At 54.3% G+C, this 14,821-nt stretch overlaps 1 protein-coding gene across 1 annotated transcript; it reads left to right on the plus strand.

The window, feature by feature from the left end:
* The first annotated feature begins 4,579 nt into the window (after positions 1–4,579).
* On the plus strand, positions 4,580–12,489 carry SH2D6 (SH2 domain containing 6). The gene is made up of 16 exons (XM_042979841.1): positions 4,580–4,690; positions 4,817–4,842; positions 5,207–5,241; positions 5,656–5,726; positions 5,802–5,931; positions 6,504–6,574; positions 7,238–7,298; positions 8,216–8,238; positions 8,683–8,743; positions 9,112–9,190; positions 9,341–9,371; positions 9,493–9,517; positions 9,921–9,979; positions 10,256–10,339; positions 10,498–10,656; positions 11,280–12,489. The coding sequence occupies exons 1-16, from the start codon at positions 4,688–4,690 to the stop codon at positions 11,394–11,396; spliced, it is 1,035 nt and encodes a 344-aa protein (XP_042835775.1). The 5' UTR covers positions 4,580–4,687; the 3' UTR covers positions 11,397–12,489.
* Positions 12,490–14,821: the final 2,332 nt, after the last annotated feature.

Consider the following 14,821-nt stretch of genomic DNA (forward strand, 5'->3'; position numbering starts at 1 on the left):
TATTATCAACACCCTCTGGGTTTTTTTTTTTCCCACCTTTCCCAGTACTTTCCTGGCTAAGGAAAAGCTGGCTGTGGGTAGCCCTGCACCCTGACGACCTCCCCTGGGCCACCTCCAGGGCCCTGCTTCTCCCTAATGCATCCTTCCCCCCGTGCTTCCTCACATTTGAAATCCAGGTTATCTCCTTCTCCTTCCCTTGCTTCTTTCTTCTTCTGTTGTTGCCGTTGTTGTTTACATTTGTATTGACTGATTTTTTTAATTGTAAAAATAATTAATATTTGTCATAAACACAGTCTCAAGAGGATAGAAATATAAAGCTATGACACTTCTTTCTACCCGGTCTGACCTTTGTAGGAGACACCCACTATGCCTGGCCTCAGAGTTTGAGCTTCTGTGGTCTCAAGTCTGGAGTTCTTAACTGAAAGTAAGACAAACCCACCCTAGCTAGTTTAGGCAGAAAAACAATTTATTAAAGATATTCTGTAGCTCACAGCATCTCCTGGAGGACCAGAAAAACAGCCAGAAACAATGGTTCAAAAGTCAAGGCCAAGTTGGCCTGGTGGAGGCACCTCTGGGCATAGACAAAACTATTGCCAATACCGCTCACCTGGGCCCTGGTGGTCCCAAGGGGGTCTCAACCTCCTCAGCCTCCAGAAGTAGGATACAGAGGTCATCCCCTCCCCAGGGCGGCTTCCTCTTGGTGCCCGCTTCAGACACAAAGTCTAACACGGGGGCATGTGACTGGCCGAATGCCTGCATCCCAGCTGCAAAGGAGGCTGGGAAGACGTCGCTGGGCTCCTGTGGATGGAATCAGGATTTATAAGGTGGAGAATGCCCCAAATGCAGGACATGCTCACTGGCCAGAAAGAATGGCTCAGGTCCCCTTCTATTCTCTAGGAGTCCAGCTGCCCCCATCTCCTGCTCCGCATGCTCACCCCTGAGAACTCTGGCCACAGCCGGCTCACCTTCCCCCCCCCTCTCCTCCTTCTCACAGTGCTTCCCACTTTGCTACACCGGGGATCCCGGTTAGACCGCACCACCCACCGTGTCCGCTGGTAACATCTATGTGAAGCAGGACACCGCTGTCTCAGGGAAAGCTGATATTTATTTTGTGGGTGCTGTGTGTTTCTTGTGCCATCACCTCATTTGACCCTCAGAAGCTCCCTCACTAAAAGGAACCCCTACTGACATCCCCATTTACAAAAGAGGAAACTCAAGCCCAGAGATTGAACATCTTGGGTGTGCCCTCTCCATCACTTGTAGTGGCCCCTTGAGAGCAGGGTCTGTGTCACGTTCTTTCCCTGCTGGGGACCGCTGTGTTCCAGACAAGCAAAAGTCCATATGTGATTCTAAAAATGTCCTAGAAGTTACAGGTTCTCAGACTGTTTCCTATATAACAGAGTTTCCCAAACTTGACTGATCATAAGATTGATCTATGATGTTTATTTGTTAAAAGATAATATAGATTCCTGGGGCACCTGGGTGGCTCAGTCGGTGATCTTCGGCTCAGGTCGTGATCTCACCGTTCGTGGGTTGAGGCCCAAGTCAGGCTCTGTGCTGACAGCTCAGAGCCTGGAGCCAGCTTTGGATTCTGTCTGCCTCTCTCTCTGTCCCTACCCAGCTCATGCTCTGTCTCTGTCTCAAAACTAAATATATATATATATATATTCCCAATTCCCTCCTGGAGCATCCAATCCATAAGATCTCAGGTAAGGGGGGAGGGTGCCTGGGTGGCTCAGTTGCTTAAGTGTCCACCTCTTGGTTTCAGCTCAGGTCATGATCTTACAAATCATGAGTTCTATCCCCTGCTTGGGATTCTCTATCTTCCTCTCTCTCAGCCCTCCCCCACTCGTGCTCTCTGTCTCGTTCTCTCTCAAAAATAAATAAATATATTTTTAAAAAAGATCTCATGGAAGGTCTGAGAATCTAAGACTTTTAACAAGTTCTCTAGCGATTCTTGTGATCATGCAAATAAGGGAAACAGTGCTCTGGAGAGCTGTTTTCTTAGGGTGGATTTAGACTATTCTGGACCTACAAATTACAGCCTGTTCCCATTAGAGATCAGTAACCGAGGTCTGGAAAATGTGGAGAATCACCGCGTGCTATGCAAGAGCCTTAGAACAGGCACTGGGTGCTACCAGACAATGGGGCATTGCAACCAAAATGTGACCTTCCAGCAATACCACTTCTAGGAATTCATGCTGAGGGAATAGCTATGGTTATGCACAAAGCAGTCCTGTGCCAGAGGAGAAAGAAGTTGTCCAAATCTGCCTGTGTAATTAGTAAGAAGCACAGTCCTCACCGCACAGGGCTGGCCAGTGTGAGACAAAGCCACGAGGCAGGCCTCCTTCCACCCCCTTCTTCCTAATCTGTCCAGGCCAATGCCCCCACCCAGATGGCACGATTCCATCCTCTGTGCCTGTGACCCTTTCACTCACCCCGCTCATGGCATTTGCCTATGCAAAGCCCCAAACAGAAGGGGGGGGTGTGGCTGAGGCAAGGGGGGTACTTACTGGGAAACCCACTCAGTTTCGGTTGGCGGTGGGGCTGGTATCTAGAGCCTCCTGCTGTAGACTTTGATCTGCTGACTTTGTCCCATAGAGAGTCCCCTTCATGAGGGAGGTTGCCCCCTGCAATACGGTCCAAATGTGGAACAAAGGTCAAATGGGGAGTGGAGGTTAGGGAGGAGACCCCTGTCCCTGACCCAGACCTGGATTGTTAGTTTGTTTTTGTTCTCTCAGTTTTTCCCACTGTACCACATGGGCTCCCTGTTAAGCCACCCCAGTGATTTTTCATAGCTTCTTAAAGTGCCCTTTGGCCTGTAGGTCCCAGGAGTCATCTGGTCTTCCTCTCTGAAGCTTGTGGCCAGCTCAGCCCTGGGGTTCTCTCCCCAGTGTCCCTAGCCCCATGGCCTCCAAAGATGTAAGCACGTGACCTTTACTTTTTTGTGCCAACAGCCAGGACATCACCAAAATAATAAACAGGCAAGTTACAGTGCCCTAGAAAAGTCTTACATTCATGATCCTCATCTGTGTTTCCTCAGTCCCTGGTTTAAACAAAGTCAGACGCCAGGCCCTTCTTTTTGCCCCAACACTTCTCAGATATTAATGTTCTAAAGTTCACTCAAGTAACAGAACACCTGAAAGTCATGGGCTCCTTAAGGAAGCCGTGTTTACCACTGTATCTAATTCCCTCACAGGAAAGGAGGGTAAGGATTCAGGCCTAGATGAGATGCAGGATTGCCTGGTGGTTAGTGCACAGGCAAAGCTTGGGTTGAATCTCACCTCCAATACTTACTAATTGTCAACCTTGGGAAAGCCACCTAATTTCTCAAAGCCTCTGAGCTATGTGGACTGAACTGTACCCCTTCTTCATTCATCTATTGAAGCCCTGGCCGCCAGTGTGGCTATATTTGAAGACAGGATCTTTAGGGAGGTAATTAAAGTTAAATGAGGTCATAAGGGTAGAGCCCTGATTCAATAAGACTGGTGTCCTTATAAGAGATCAGAGATAGCTCTCTCTATGCACGCAGAGAGCATAGGCCAGAAGTTGTCTGTCTGCAAGGCAGGAAGAGAACTCTCATCAGAAACCAACTCTGGGGGCGCCTGAGTGGCTCAGTTGGTTGAGCGTCTGACTTTGGCTCAGGTCACGATCTCACAGTTTGTGGATTTGAGCCCTGTGTCAGGCTCTGTGCTGACAGCTCAGAGCCTGGAGCCTGCTTTGGATTCTGTGTCTCCCTCTCTCTCTGCCCCTCCCCCACTTGTGCTCTGTCTCTGTCTCTCTCTGTCTCTCTCAAAAATAAACATTAAAATTTTTTAAAAAAGAAAAAAGAAACCAACTCTGATGGCACACTGATCTTGGGTATTTAGCTTCCAGAACAGTGACAAAATAAATTTCTCTAGTTCAAGCCACCTCATCTGTGGTATTCTGTGATGGCAGCCTGATCTAATACACTCAGTTTCCTCTTCTGAAAAACAGGGATTAAACTAGCATTTGCATCATGAGGCTATTGTAAGAATCCAATAGGAAATACACATGCCTGCTTATTCAGTTTTCCTATAACATCTTTAGCACCTAAATAGTGCCTGGCAGATAATGAATGTTCAATAAATACTTATTCAGTGAATGAATACATCCGTCCATAAAGGAAGCTGTCATACTAAATACATATGCATATTTCTGAGCTTTTCATTAACCTCTATTTCTGTGATCATTGATGACCAGTCACCAGGAAAGGACAGCAAGCATAAAGCGTTTAAGAAAAGTGCAAGGCTGGTCTCTCATTTTCAACTGGATCTGCCTATTAATGTCATATCTTCTGTGAGGTGGGAAAGGCCAGTCTGGATGATCCTTCGATGAGCTTCTGGGAGGAGGACGCATTGCAGGGAGCTGCAGTAGGCCTCTGAGCCCTGGTCTAGCCTTGTGGGCCTGAGGCCCTGGGGCAGAGGAGAGAGCCCTTCCTCCTGTGGAGCAGAAGGGCTGGAGACTGGGGAGCACAGCACGGGAAGGCAATGTGGGGGAGGTTATGGGAACCTCTGGGGCAACTTGGTCTAGGGTTAGAGGACACAGCAGGCCCACCTTCCTGGTGCTTGCGAGATGCAAATGATGAGAACAATAGGGCCTCTGTCCCCAGGCCATTTGTGGCAGAACCTCTGCTCAAGGGAGGCATTGCTGCTTCTGCTGGGCCATGGTGAGAGTTAGTTCTGGGGCAGCCCGAGGTGCACAGACCTGCCCACCCCTTGGGGCCCAGGAATCTTCCCAGGGAGAGGCATCCCAGCTGCACTGACTACCCCCTTATGCCCCTCTCTCTTTGCAGGACAAGCTCAGGGGGAGCAAGCCCCGGTGAGTACTCAGCTCCGCTCTTTCCTCTGCCTCCTCTCTGATCTCTACCTCGCTGCCCCTTTCCTGGGCACGGCCCTACCTGCCCAGTAAGACCATTCATGTACTTCTACCCCGCTGTGAGCGCTAGGGCTCCCCCACTACCAGCTTCACTGGGGCACCAACTCATCCAGCTGTGTACCCACCGGGCACTGGCTCTGCCCCCGGGACTGTTCTTCCTGCTGTCCCGATCCCAGGCCAGTGCCACACAACTCCAGGGGGCGCCATTCACATAGTCATGGATGTGAATGTCCTGGGAATTGTGCAGTGTCTGGCTGACACAAACTCAAGGGCCTCTTGGGCAGAGTTGACTAGAGTCTGATTGCAGGTTGGGGCCACCCCTTCCATCTCCCAGATGTGGAGGTAAGTGACAGTGGGCAAGAGGGGCCCCCTGCAAGCAGAATGGGGTCCCCTGCAAGTACAGTCTCTTCTGAATGGCTCCGGACCCCTCCTGCCCATTGTAGTCCAGCACTACTAAGTCACCGGGGCCTAGCCTTTCCATCTGTCTTGCTCAGAATTTGGGGTGCATGGGGTAGGGGACTGTCATAGCTGGAACTTAGCTGGGAGGCCCCCTTATTTTCAAAACGCCTACCTCACTGGCCCTGCTGCAGTGTTGGAAAGGTTGGTCATGAATGGTTCCTTTGAGTTGAGTGAATCACTGAGGCCCTACTGTAAAAGTGCAGATGGTTTATTATATTGGGGACAGAGAGTAAGTCATTGTGGGGTGGGGGTGGGGGTGCTGGGAGATAAGGCCAGTCTCATCAGTCCCCTGTCCAGATTCCCCAGCTTGGAAAAAAGATGTCCCCAGCCCATGTCCTCTGCCTGCCTCTGGGACCTGGAGACACACAGTAAGTATAGCTGCTGAGACTAGAGGGGAGGGAGGTGGGACACAGCAGCTACCACTGGTCCTGCTCCTCTTCTAGCCCTTCCAGAAAGCCCAGGAGGAGGAGGAAGAGGAGGAAGATAAATATGAGCTGCCCCCCTGTGAGGCTCTACCCCTCAGTCTTGTCCCTGCCCACCTTCCTGGCACCGAGGAGGACTCTTTGTACTTGGGTAGGGGTTGGGAAGGTGAGGAAGGGAGTTGGGTGGTCAGGCAGGACAGAGGGTCCCCACAAGAAAAGAGGGTACAGACCTTGCCTCTTCTCCCTTTGTATGTGCTGGGCCATGGAAGGGGAGGGTTGGGGGTGAGGCCTCAGCTGGCAGTTGCTGAAGCCTCTGGGCTAGGCAGAGAGAGAGGATGGAGGAGAGGAGGAGGCAGGGGGGAGAAAGGCAGGAGGGAGAGTGGGAAGGGGAGAGCCTGGAGGGGCACTGTAACCAAGGCAACGGTGGGAAAGCAGGAGGCCCCACAGGGTCCCTGGGGCCTCCTCTGAGATCCCGCGCACTTCTGGAGCCAGGGTAGGGATGCCAGGAGAGCCGGGGCTGCCGCTGGCATCCCACCCCCAGGGCTCCTTGACTCGGTGGGGGTAGGAAAACTGGCTGCCTCCAGTTGCCATGGAGATGGGGCTGTGGGGAAGCCAGTGAGGGGGAGGGGGAGGAGGAAATAAAGGCTAGGTAGGGGGTGGGAGGAAAACAGGAACCTGTGTGGGAGGAACCCACGCACCCACAATGCTTGGGGCCTTTTCCAGATCACCCTGGCCCCCCGGGCCCATGCAAGTCACCGTCACCGCCACCGCGACCGCAGCCCCAGCCCACAACGGTGAATAACACCCCCTCAAGTGCCTCCTTCCCCCCGCCCCCCCACCTCACCCCAGGCTACCATTTCCCAGTGAGTAAATCTAAGAGGCAACTCATCCGCAAGATTCCCCCACATCTGCATTCTGGAAGTCCCTGAAAAATTAGATGTGTCAGAAGCAGATCCCTGTTACCAGCGGCTGCTCCCTTCCCCTCCCCCTTCCCGGTCATTCCCCCCACCCCCACCAGTCAGCGTCCAGGGACTCACCCTTCCGGTGGAGCTGGGAGGGCTGGAAGGCCAGGCTGCCCCTCCCTGGACCCTGGAGCCTGAGGACCCCTCCCTGCCTAGAGAGTGAAGAAATCCCTCACTTGGCTGCCATCACGGCCAGCTGGAAAGGCCCACTGGGCTTGAGAAAAGCTTATGGGCTTGGAAGTTACCACTTTCATCATATATTTTATTGGAATAAAAAGAAAAAAAAACAGGGAGAGATTCACAACAAAGAGCACAAAGCAGAGGCAAAGAGTTACCTCTGTACATGAGTTCTTGTACTGCAGTGGTTTTAAGGCCGCGCAGATATACTTAACCCCACTGCATCCCACCCCACCATGTTGCCCTTCCCATGCCCCAGTTCCTCTCCCTTCTCCCACCCCTAACCCTGCTCTCCCTCCCGTCCCATTGTGCCCACAGCTGAAGGCAATACTGAGCCTGCAGGAGGCTAGGAAGCAGGGACAGCCCTTTGGGAAGCAAGGTAATGAGGACTTCCTATCTCTTTTAGAGGCCCACTCACTCCCTACCCTGAGATGGGGCGTCCTGGCCCCCTCAGGGCAGACTAGCGTTCGGGTTACTTGGGCTCATGCTTTGCCTGGTCACTGCACTCCTCCAGCTGTTCCTCATTTTTACCTGAGGAAAAATTCCCCATCCCCACTAAGGCTGGCAGTTCAGGAGGACCCTAAGGTCTGGAGACCAGAAATGCTTTGGCTGAGATCCCAAAAAAGCAGAGTCCCCGACTTCCAGGTGCTATTCTGCACCTGCTGTGCTTTCTGGGTCCGGCAAGGGACACTCCAGGATGAAGAGATCTGAGGGCAGCTTCCCCTGCCTGGGGGACCCTCACTATTGAAACACATCTGAGTGTCATGTCCCTGTCGAAGTGGCTCTTTGGCCACCGGTCTCTGACCCCATCCATGTCATTATTGCTACCACTGTCCAGAGACTTTGCCTGTGATAAGTGCCCTGAGGCTTGTGAACCCAGAACCCTGGGATATCAGGACAGTGAGGGACCTCAGTCAGCACATTTTTGTCTGAAGATGGCCCAAGAAGAGCAGTCTCCTGCCTAAGGTCAAACAGCTAACTTGAGGCACGTTCACATTTACTGTGCTCAGTGGTTGGTAAACCTTCGTGACCTTGAGGGTGGTTTCGACTTGGGGAACAGCCCGAAGTCGTTTGGAGCAAGCCTGGCAAATCATTTGGGAGGTCAAGCCAGGCAGCACCACCGGGGGGTGTGAAGTAGGGTGATCGGAGCTTAGGGTGGCTTTCTCCTGGAGCTTCAAAGCTGACTCTGAGAATCCCTTCAGATGAGTTCCAAAGATACTCCATCCTTCCAGCCTAAGTTTCACTGAATTCTTTTCTCCCTGTGCTCATGACTGGTGGTTTCTCCTTTACCTCCAGAGTTGGCTACACCGGCCAGAATGGTGAGTGACCCCTCTTTCAGTCCCCACTCATCCTCTAGGGTTCTGGCTAGGAAGTTGGCAAAGTTGGGGTAGGGGGCCTTGGGAGGGCCAGGAAATAGCCCTAAAACCAAGGGTAAAGGTCCAGAGCAGAGTCGCTCCTGTTTGCCACAGGCCCCTGACAAGGTGTAAGCCAGCTGTCGTATGCCGCCCAAGGCTACTGGGGAAGCCTGGCCTCTGGGCTCCTCCTGGACACCCACATTCTATGAGAGCTGGGGCCTATAAGCACCTCTGAAGGGGAAGGTGCTCGTGGGTGCCCCCTCCCAGGCAAAGGAGCAACTTTAATCATTCTAGCTAGCTCTCAGAAAGAGGTCCAGCTTGTGGTGGTGGTGGGGGGGAGGTGTCCATAGCCCCCCCACCCCAAGTGATGGCTTCACCCTCCCTCCCATTTGCTGGTCAAACTCTTAGGTGCCAAGCCCTCCAAAGAAATCTGATGAGAACCTCTACCTGGAATGTGAGCCCAGTCCAGGTGAACACCTCCCTCTACCCCAGATCCATCTTGCCTGAAGCCCTCAGCTGCTCACAGCAGGACACATTCTGGCTCTGTCTTCTTCCCTTGTCTTCCCCACTACCCCACCAATACACATGTGCTTTTGGACACCCACATGGACACCCACACTTCGGCCTTTGGTCCAGGTTGACCCCTACTGTGCATACTAGAGGGGGAACCCCCTTAAAGCAAGGGTTGCATGGGCTTCCCCACTGGTTGGAAGGACTCCCTGAGAGCCCAGGCTGCTGAGAGAAGCAGGCCTGCAGGCATCTGTACCCCTCCCTGGTCGGTGTGGATTTCCTTGCCTGGTACCCAGTCTCCAGCCCAGCCTGCTTTCACTGTTTTAGTCCTGGCTTTGACTCGAACTCTGAGCTCTCAAGTCCTGATGCCCCCAGACCCTCTTCCAAGGACATCAGTGGTGCCCAGGTGAGTGCCCACCAGGGATGTGTGTGTGTACATGAGAGATGGCCAACTCAAGCTTCCCCAGCTCTGGCCCTGGGATCTCTGGGTTCACTGGGTTCTTTCTCTTAAAGAAGATAAAATCCTGAGCTTTCTTCCCCAACTTGCTCCCCACAGGTCCACCGTAGCCCCCCAGGAAGCTTGGAATGTAAGAGGCTAGTAGCCAGGGGAGAAGTAACCTGGGGCGGGGGGAGCTCAGGGAGGGACTACAGGCCCAGGGGGTGGGCCTACAGGACTGAGACTTTCTGACCAGCCCTCCTGTGTCCCAGGGAGCAGCGAACGACACTTCTAAAGGTGAGTAGAGGCGTCTTCAGCATGAACCCCAGGCAGTCCTTCCAAGGCCCACCTTTCCAGCCTCTCATGCCCCACTTGGCTGTGGGAGTCCTCACAGCTCTGACTTCAGCTGGGAGCAGGCCTGAGGGGATCCCACTGTGCATTTGCCAGGGTCTGCACCAAAGCAGGAAGCTCCTAGCCTGTACCTCAAGATCATCCCTCATTTGGAGGTCACTCGTGGCCTAGCTGGTAGGTCCTACCAGAGCCCAAGATGTGGAGAGGAGGGATGAAGCACCGGGTGCTCTGCTTGGGGCTTCAGGCCTATGTGTACTGCCCTCTAACCTCGCCCACCTCTGCAGCTGGGCCCAAAGCCTTCTTTGCCTAATCCCCAACCAGCCTCAGCTCTACAATCTGCTTCTTCCAGCAGGAAGGAGATCCTCTCTTTCCTGCATAGCACCCACCCGGAGCACCTCAGCTGCTGAGGTGAGGAGGGGCAGGGAGAAGGCTCTGGAGGAGGCCTGCAGGGCCTCTTGGCGGCAGGTGGGGTGGGTGCGGCTCACCATTGTGAGGATCACGTTTTGAACATGTGTGTGCAGCACCCTGCTGGGCACCACACACAGACACATCTCTGTTCTGCTTGTGCAGACTCAGTCTAGGGAACTGAGATGTGAACACGACCGCAGGGCAGGGTTCTCTGCTCCCCAGCCCCTCTCCACTGTCGTGGCACATCTGTGAATGGCTGCTTGTGTGTGTATACAGGACAGCAGCCTTCTGGGTCAGCCTTGGTACTCAGGGAACTGTGACCGCCATGCTGTTGAGAGTGCCCTGCTCCAATTCCGAAAGGTGGGCAACTGCAGCCCCCCCGGGCTTTCTCGGAAACCCTTCTGCTCACCAGCTGTGGCTGGCTGAGCAGGTGGGGATGGGAGGGCAAGGGGGGTGCTGGCCAGGGCTGCAGGCAGACAGTTGGGAGACAAGGTTGATGGATGGGGTCTCCTCCACAGGATGGGGCCTACACTGTGCGCCCCAGCTCAGAGCCTCATGGCTCACAGCCCCTTACCCTGGCAGTGCTTCTCCATGGCCGGGTCTTCAACATTCCCATCCGGCGGCTGGATGGTGGGAGCCACTATGCCCTGGGCCGGGAGGGCAGGAACCATGAGGAGGTGGGTGCTGGAGGAGGATGGGGGCTACAGAGCAAGGAGGGCACAGCACAGTCACATGCTGGGCCCTGCCAGGAGCATTTGCCCAGGGGAAAACCCACATTTTGCATTTTTTTTTCTGGATTGGGTGGAAATGAGAGTGGCCAGTGACTTGAATTCCTTCCCAGAGGTCTGCCTTCCTCTGGGGGAGGCACCCCTCTTGTAGCGCTCCATCTGCCCAAGGCCCGGTGGGGGGCATTGGGCCTGCCATGAACCCAGTTAGGAGGAGGGCAGGGCCCGGGTAGTCCAGGTTCCTGCCCATCCCAAGGACTTAACTTTGTGTCTGGCACTTGCGGAGGCTTACGTGCTGGAGGACCTGGGCAGAGGCATGGCCCCAAAGTTATTTCTACCCGGCCTGGGAAATATGAGCCTGGCTAACAACATGCCCATGGGTGCAGTTGCAAGAAAGTTGTGCGGGGCCTGGAACCGGGCAGCAGAATGGCAGTGGCGCTTCATGGGGCAAACAAGAAGGAAAATATTTATAAAAATGTCAACAAACCCCCTCCCCAGAGCCCCTCAGTTCCTTCAGGAAGTTTCTCCCAGCATGAGGCTCAGGGGACTAACTGATGCCCCTCATTCCTGTCCAGCTGTTCTCCTCCGTGGCTGCCATGGTCCGGCACTACACACAGCACCCGCTGCCCCTTGTGGACAGACACAGCGGTAGCCGTCAGCTCACCTGCCTGCTCTTCCCCACCAAGCCCTGACGCCATGACGGACTGTACACAGCCACCTCTGGCCCCGTAGTTTGCTCCTTGCCGGGGCCATCCTGGGCTGTCTCCCTCTTGCCTCTCCCAAGTCTCCACCCTTCCAGACCCTCCCCACCCCCTTGCCCCAGTCCCTGCAGGCCTGGATGAGAGGCTTTGGGAAAGGTTGCCCAGAGGCAGCAAGAGCCCCTGAGACCCCACCCCATGTTCACCTGGAGCCTAGCACTGCCCTGCCCTGCTGCATCTCCAAGGATTGGAAGCAGGCATCACGCAGTGTCCCCATTCCCAGGCCCCAGGCATGGCTGTGTCTGCACTGTTTACTAGAGCCTCCCAAACTGCTTTGAATGAAAGCCTCCCCGGGGAAGCTGAGCCTCAGGGAAACAGCCCGGGGTACTGCTTGGACACAAAGAGAATCCTTTCACATTCTTTCGGGGACTTAACACAGGGCTGGCATCTTTGCTTACACTGTACATGGTCCGCTTTCAATAAATATTTGTTGAATGAATTCTTGAATCTGCTGAGTGAAGCAGAGGCAGCCTCTGTGAAGCCTCCATGAGGTTTCAAGGTTCTTAAGTGTCCCAGGGCACAGACTGGGCCCGGGAGTGATGGAGCCGTGGTGGCCAGGCCAGGGCAAGAAGGGCCAGCCCCGTTTCTGCCCCTGATTGGGTCTTTTGCCTTTAGCCGGTCAGTGGAGGCCAGCCCGGGGTGGCTGATTTTTGTTTTATTTTGTTTGTGGAGGTCAGAGTGGAGAAGGGGTAGGAAACGCTTGGCGCTGTCTCTGCCGCCCCATTAAATGATGAGCACGGACTTAGTTAAGTACTTGTCCACCACTATTTGCCGTATCGTGTTCCCCCAGGGAGGAATGAGCCTGACTTTGCTCACTCGGTGTTGTCTAGAGTAGGGGAAACAGGAGTACCCCAGGAAGCAAATGGGTAATTGACATGTCAGTGCTAAGATCAAAAGCTACGGAAAGCCCAAGGGTGGAGTTCAGAGAAGGCAAGAGGCCGAGGGCAAAGCCGCCTGCGTGCCTGGCGGGAAGGTCGGCCGTCGCTCAGGGACCCTGGAGGGTCCGAGAATGACGCGCGGCCCGCAGGCGGGCGGGGCGGAGGCAGCGCTGGGCTGGGGGCGCCGCCGGGCCCTGGCGCAGCGCCCGGAACACCCCGTGCCGGAAGCGCCATGTGACCGTGACTGCGCAAAAGCCGTGAGCGCCGCGAAACAAAGGGCGTCTCTAAGGCCGCCTGGCGCTCAGGCTGGCACGGAGGGCCGGACCTCCTACCCCCCGGCCGGGCCCCCGGACTCTGGCGGGCAGGGAGGCCTCGGATCGCGCCCAGGCCCTGGCGGGAGCGCGGGGAGATGGCAGAGGAGTGCCCCGGGGCACCGTGAGATGCAAGTGCGATATCGGGGCCAAGGTCGTGGGGCGTTGGCGGTTTTCTCCGTCACTGCCGGTGACAGATTACCCGCTCCTTAATGTCTGTAACAGAGGCGGCGATAATTGTCCCTACGCAATTATCCTAGGGGGAGGAGGCTTAGGTAAGGCGCTCTCTGGAAAGCGGGGAGGACAGTGCAGGCGTCCCCTGGTGGGGAGGGCCATAGCGCCTCTCTCCCAGACGAACACACACGGGAGTTCGGGTCAGTGACTGCCACTTTCAAGTCCCAGCAGGGATGTAGTTTCTGGCCAGGCCACCTGGAAGAGGAGCAGCATGTGGCAGGTGGCACAGGGCCAGGTGAGGGTGGGCACAGCTGTGTGATGTGGGGAGGGGATTAGCAGCTGGAGACGCCCGCAGAAGCAGGGGGACAGGAGGTCCAAGGACGGCTTCCCTGGCTTTGTTAGTCAGCCCTGGCTCCCTCTGGGCCTTCCCCTACCTGACCAGGTGGGAACTCAGGGGCTGGAGAGGGTGGAGAGCCCAACTTCCGGGTGGGCCTTAAGGTACAATCAGATTCTGGCATCTCCCACCAGATTCTCAGCTTTGACTTTTCTTGAGGAGCTCTCTCCCCTAGGGCTGGCTTTTTCTAGCCCTGAATTCGCCTAGCCCCAAAGCCAGCTGGCCCATGGGGGTAGCAGAGACCACAGCACAGAGCTCTTGAGTTGGTGACCTGACAGAGACTCTGCTTGGTTCCAGTTAGAAAACTAACTTTCAGGAACTAGCCTCACCCCTTCCCTCCCTGGGGAAAAAGAGAGGCGGTTCAGTCCAAGCAGTGGAAACAGCCTGTGATGAGGGCCATTGAGGGCCAAAAAGGAGCTTGGTCTAGAGAGTGACTCAGTTTAGCTAGTACCTCCTCACCCTGCACGTCACACGTGGATGTCCCCTGTTCCAGGAAGCCTTCCCAGATCCCCAAACCTGGGCTCAGGCATTTAGGACACCTTCTAGCAACTGCCTTTTCACTCCCAGGAAAGGACCAAGCTACTACTGCCCATTATTGTGTATTCAGGACCTGGAATACAATAGATGCCAAAATCTGTTGAGAGTCGCTGAATAGGTCAAGTCTACCCTCAATTCCTCTAAAGCTGTTTGTTAATATTCCTTAATCAGATCTTCCTTTGTGAGAAAAAAGTCCAACCTAGTTCTGTCCAGTAGAACTTTCTGTGGTGATAGGAACATTCTAGATCTACATTGTCCAGTATGGTAGCCACAAGCACAAGAGGTTATTGAGCACTTGAAAAGTGACTAGTGTGACTGGGGAACTGAATTTTTAACTATAATTCAATAAATTTTAATTCATTTAAATGTAAATAGCCTCATATGGTTTGTTGCTATCCTGGTGTTGCATGTATTTTGCATTCCGGAGTGTTAGGGGCAGTGATAAAAGAGAACGTTGGAGAAGTTGGTGTGTGGGGGAGAGTGGTGGTCCAGGGGAGCCTGAGAAGCCTCCATAATGAATGTGGGCAAAGGGAAGCCATCGAGATTCAGAGCAAGGGTGGGTGCAGGAGGGGTAGTATTTCAGGAGGGTCTCTCTAGCTGTGAAGTGCTGAGTGGTTTGGAGAGGCAGCACAGGGGTAGGGAGAATAATCAGGGCCTGCAGATATTTCTGTGACTTAGGTGAGAGGTGACATCCTTTTGTTTTTTGCCATGCCAGTGTCCATCCATACCCCATCCCATTTCTTCTCACCTAACAGGCCAGACTCTAGAAATTTCCAGGCAGAGTCACTAACTGGGGGACCAAGTCTGGGAGAAATACCATTTGGTATCCATTTGGTGAAGAAGCCCATGTATTACCACGAGCGGTTTGCCTGTCTCTATCTGCCATGAAGGGCCTGTAGGACAGGGGACAAAGGAAGTATGCAGCCAGGAAATGCATGAAAGTCGTGGCTACCCACCCTGGCAAGACCACACCTGCTGGGGCTGGGAGTGTGCTCTCTGCCACCATTCAGCAAGCTTTCAGCTTTGGTTTCTAAAGCAGCGACCTGACCTTGGGCAAAAAACATG

The sequence above is a fragment of the Panthera tigris genome, chromosome A3 (genome assembly GCF_018350195.1).
Source record: "Panthera tigris isolate Pti1 chromosome A3, P.tigris_Pti1_mat1.1, whole genome shotgun sequence".
NCBI lineage: Eukaryota > Metazoa > Chordata > Mammalia > Carnivora > Felidae > Panthera > Panthera tigris.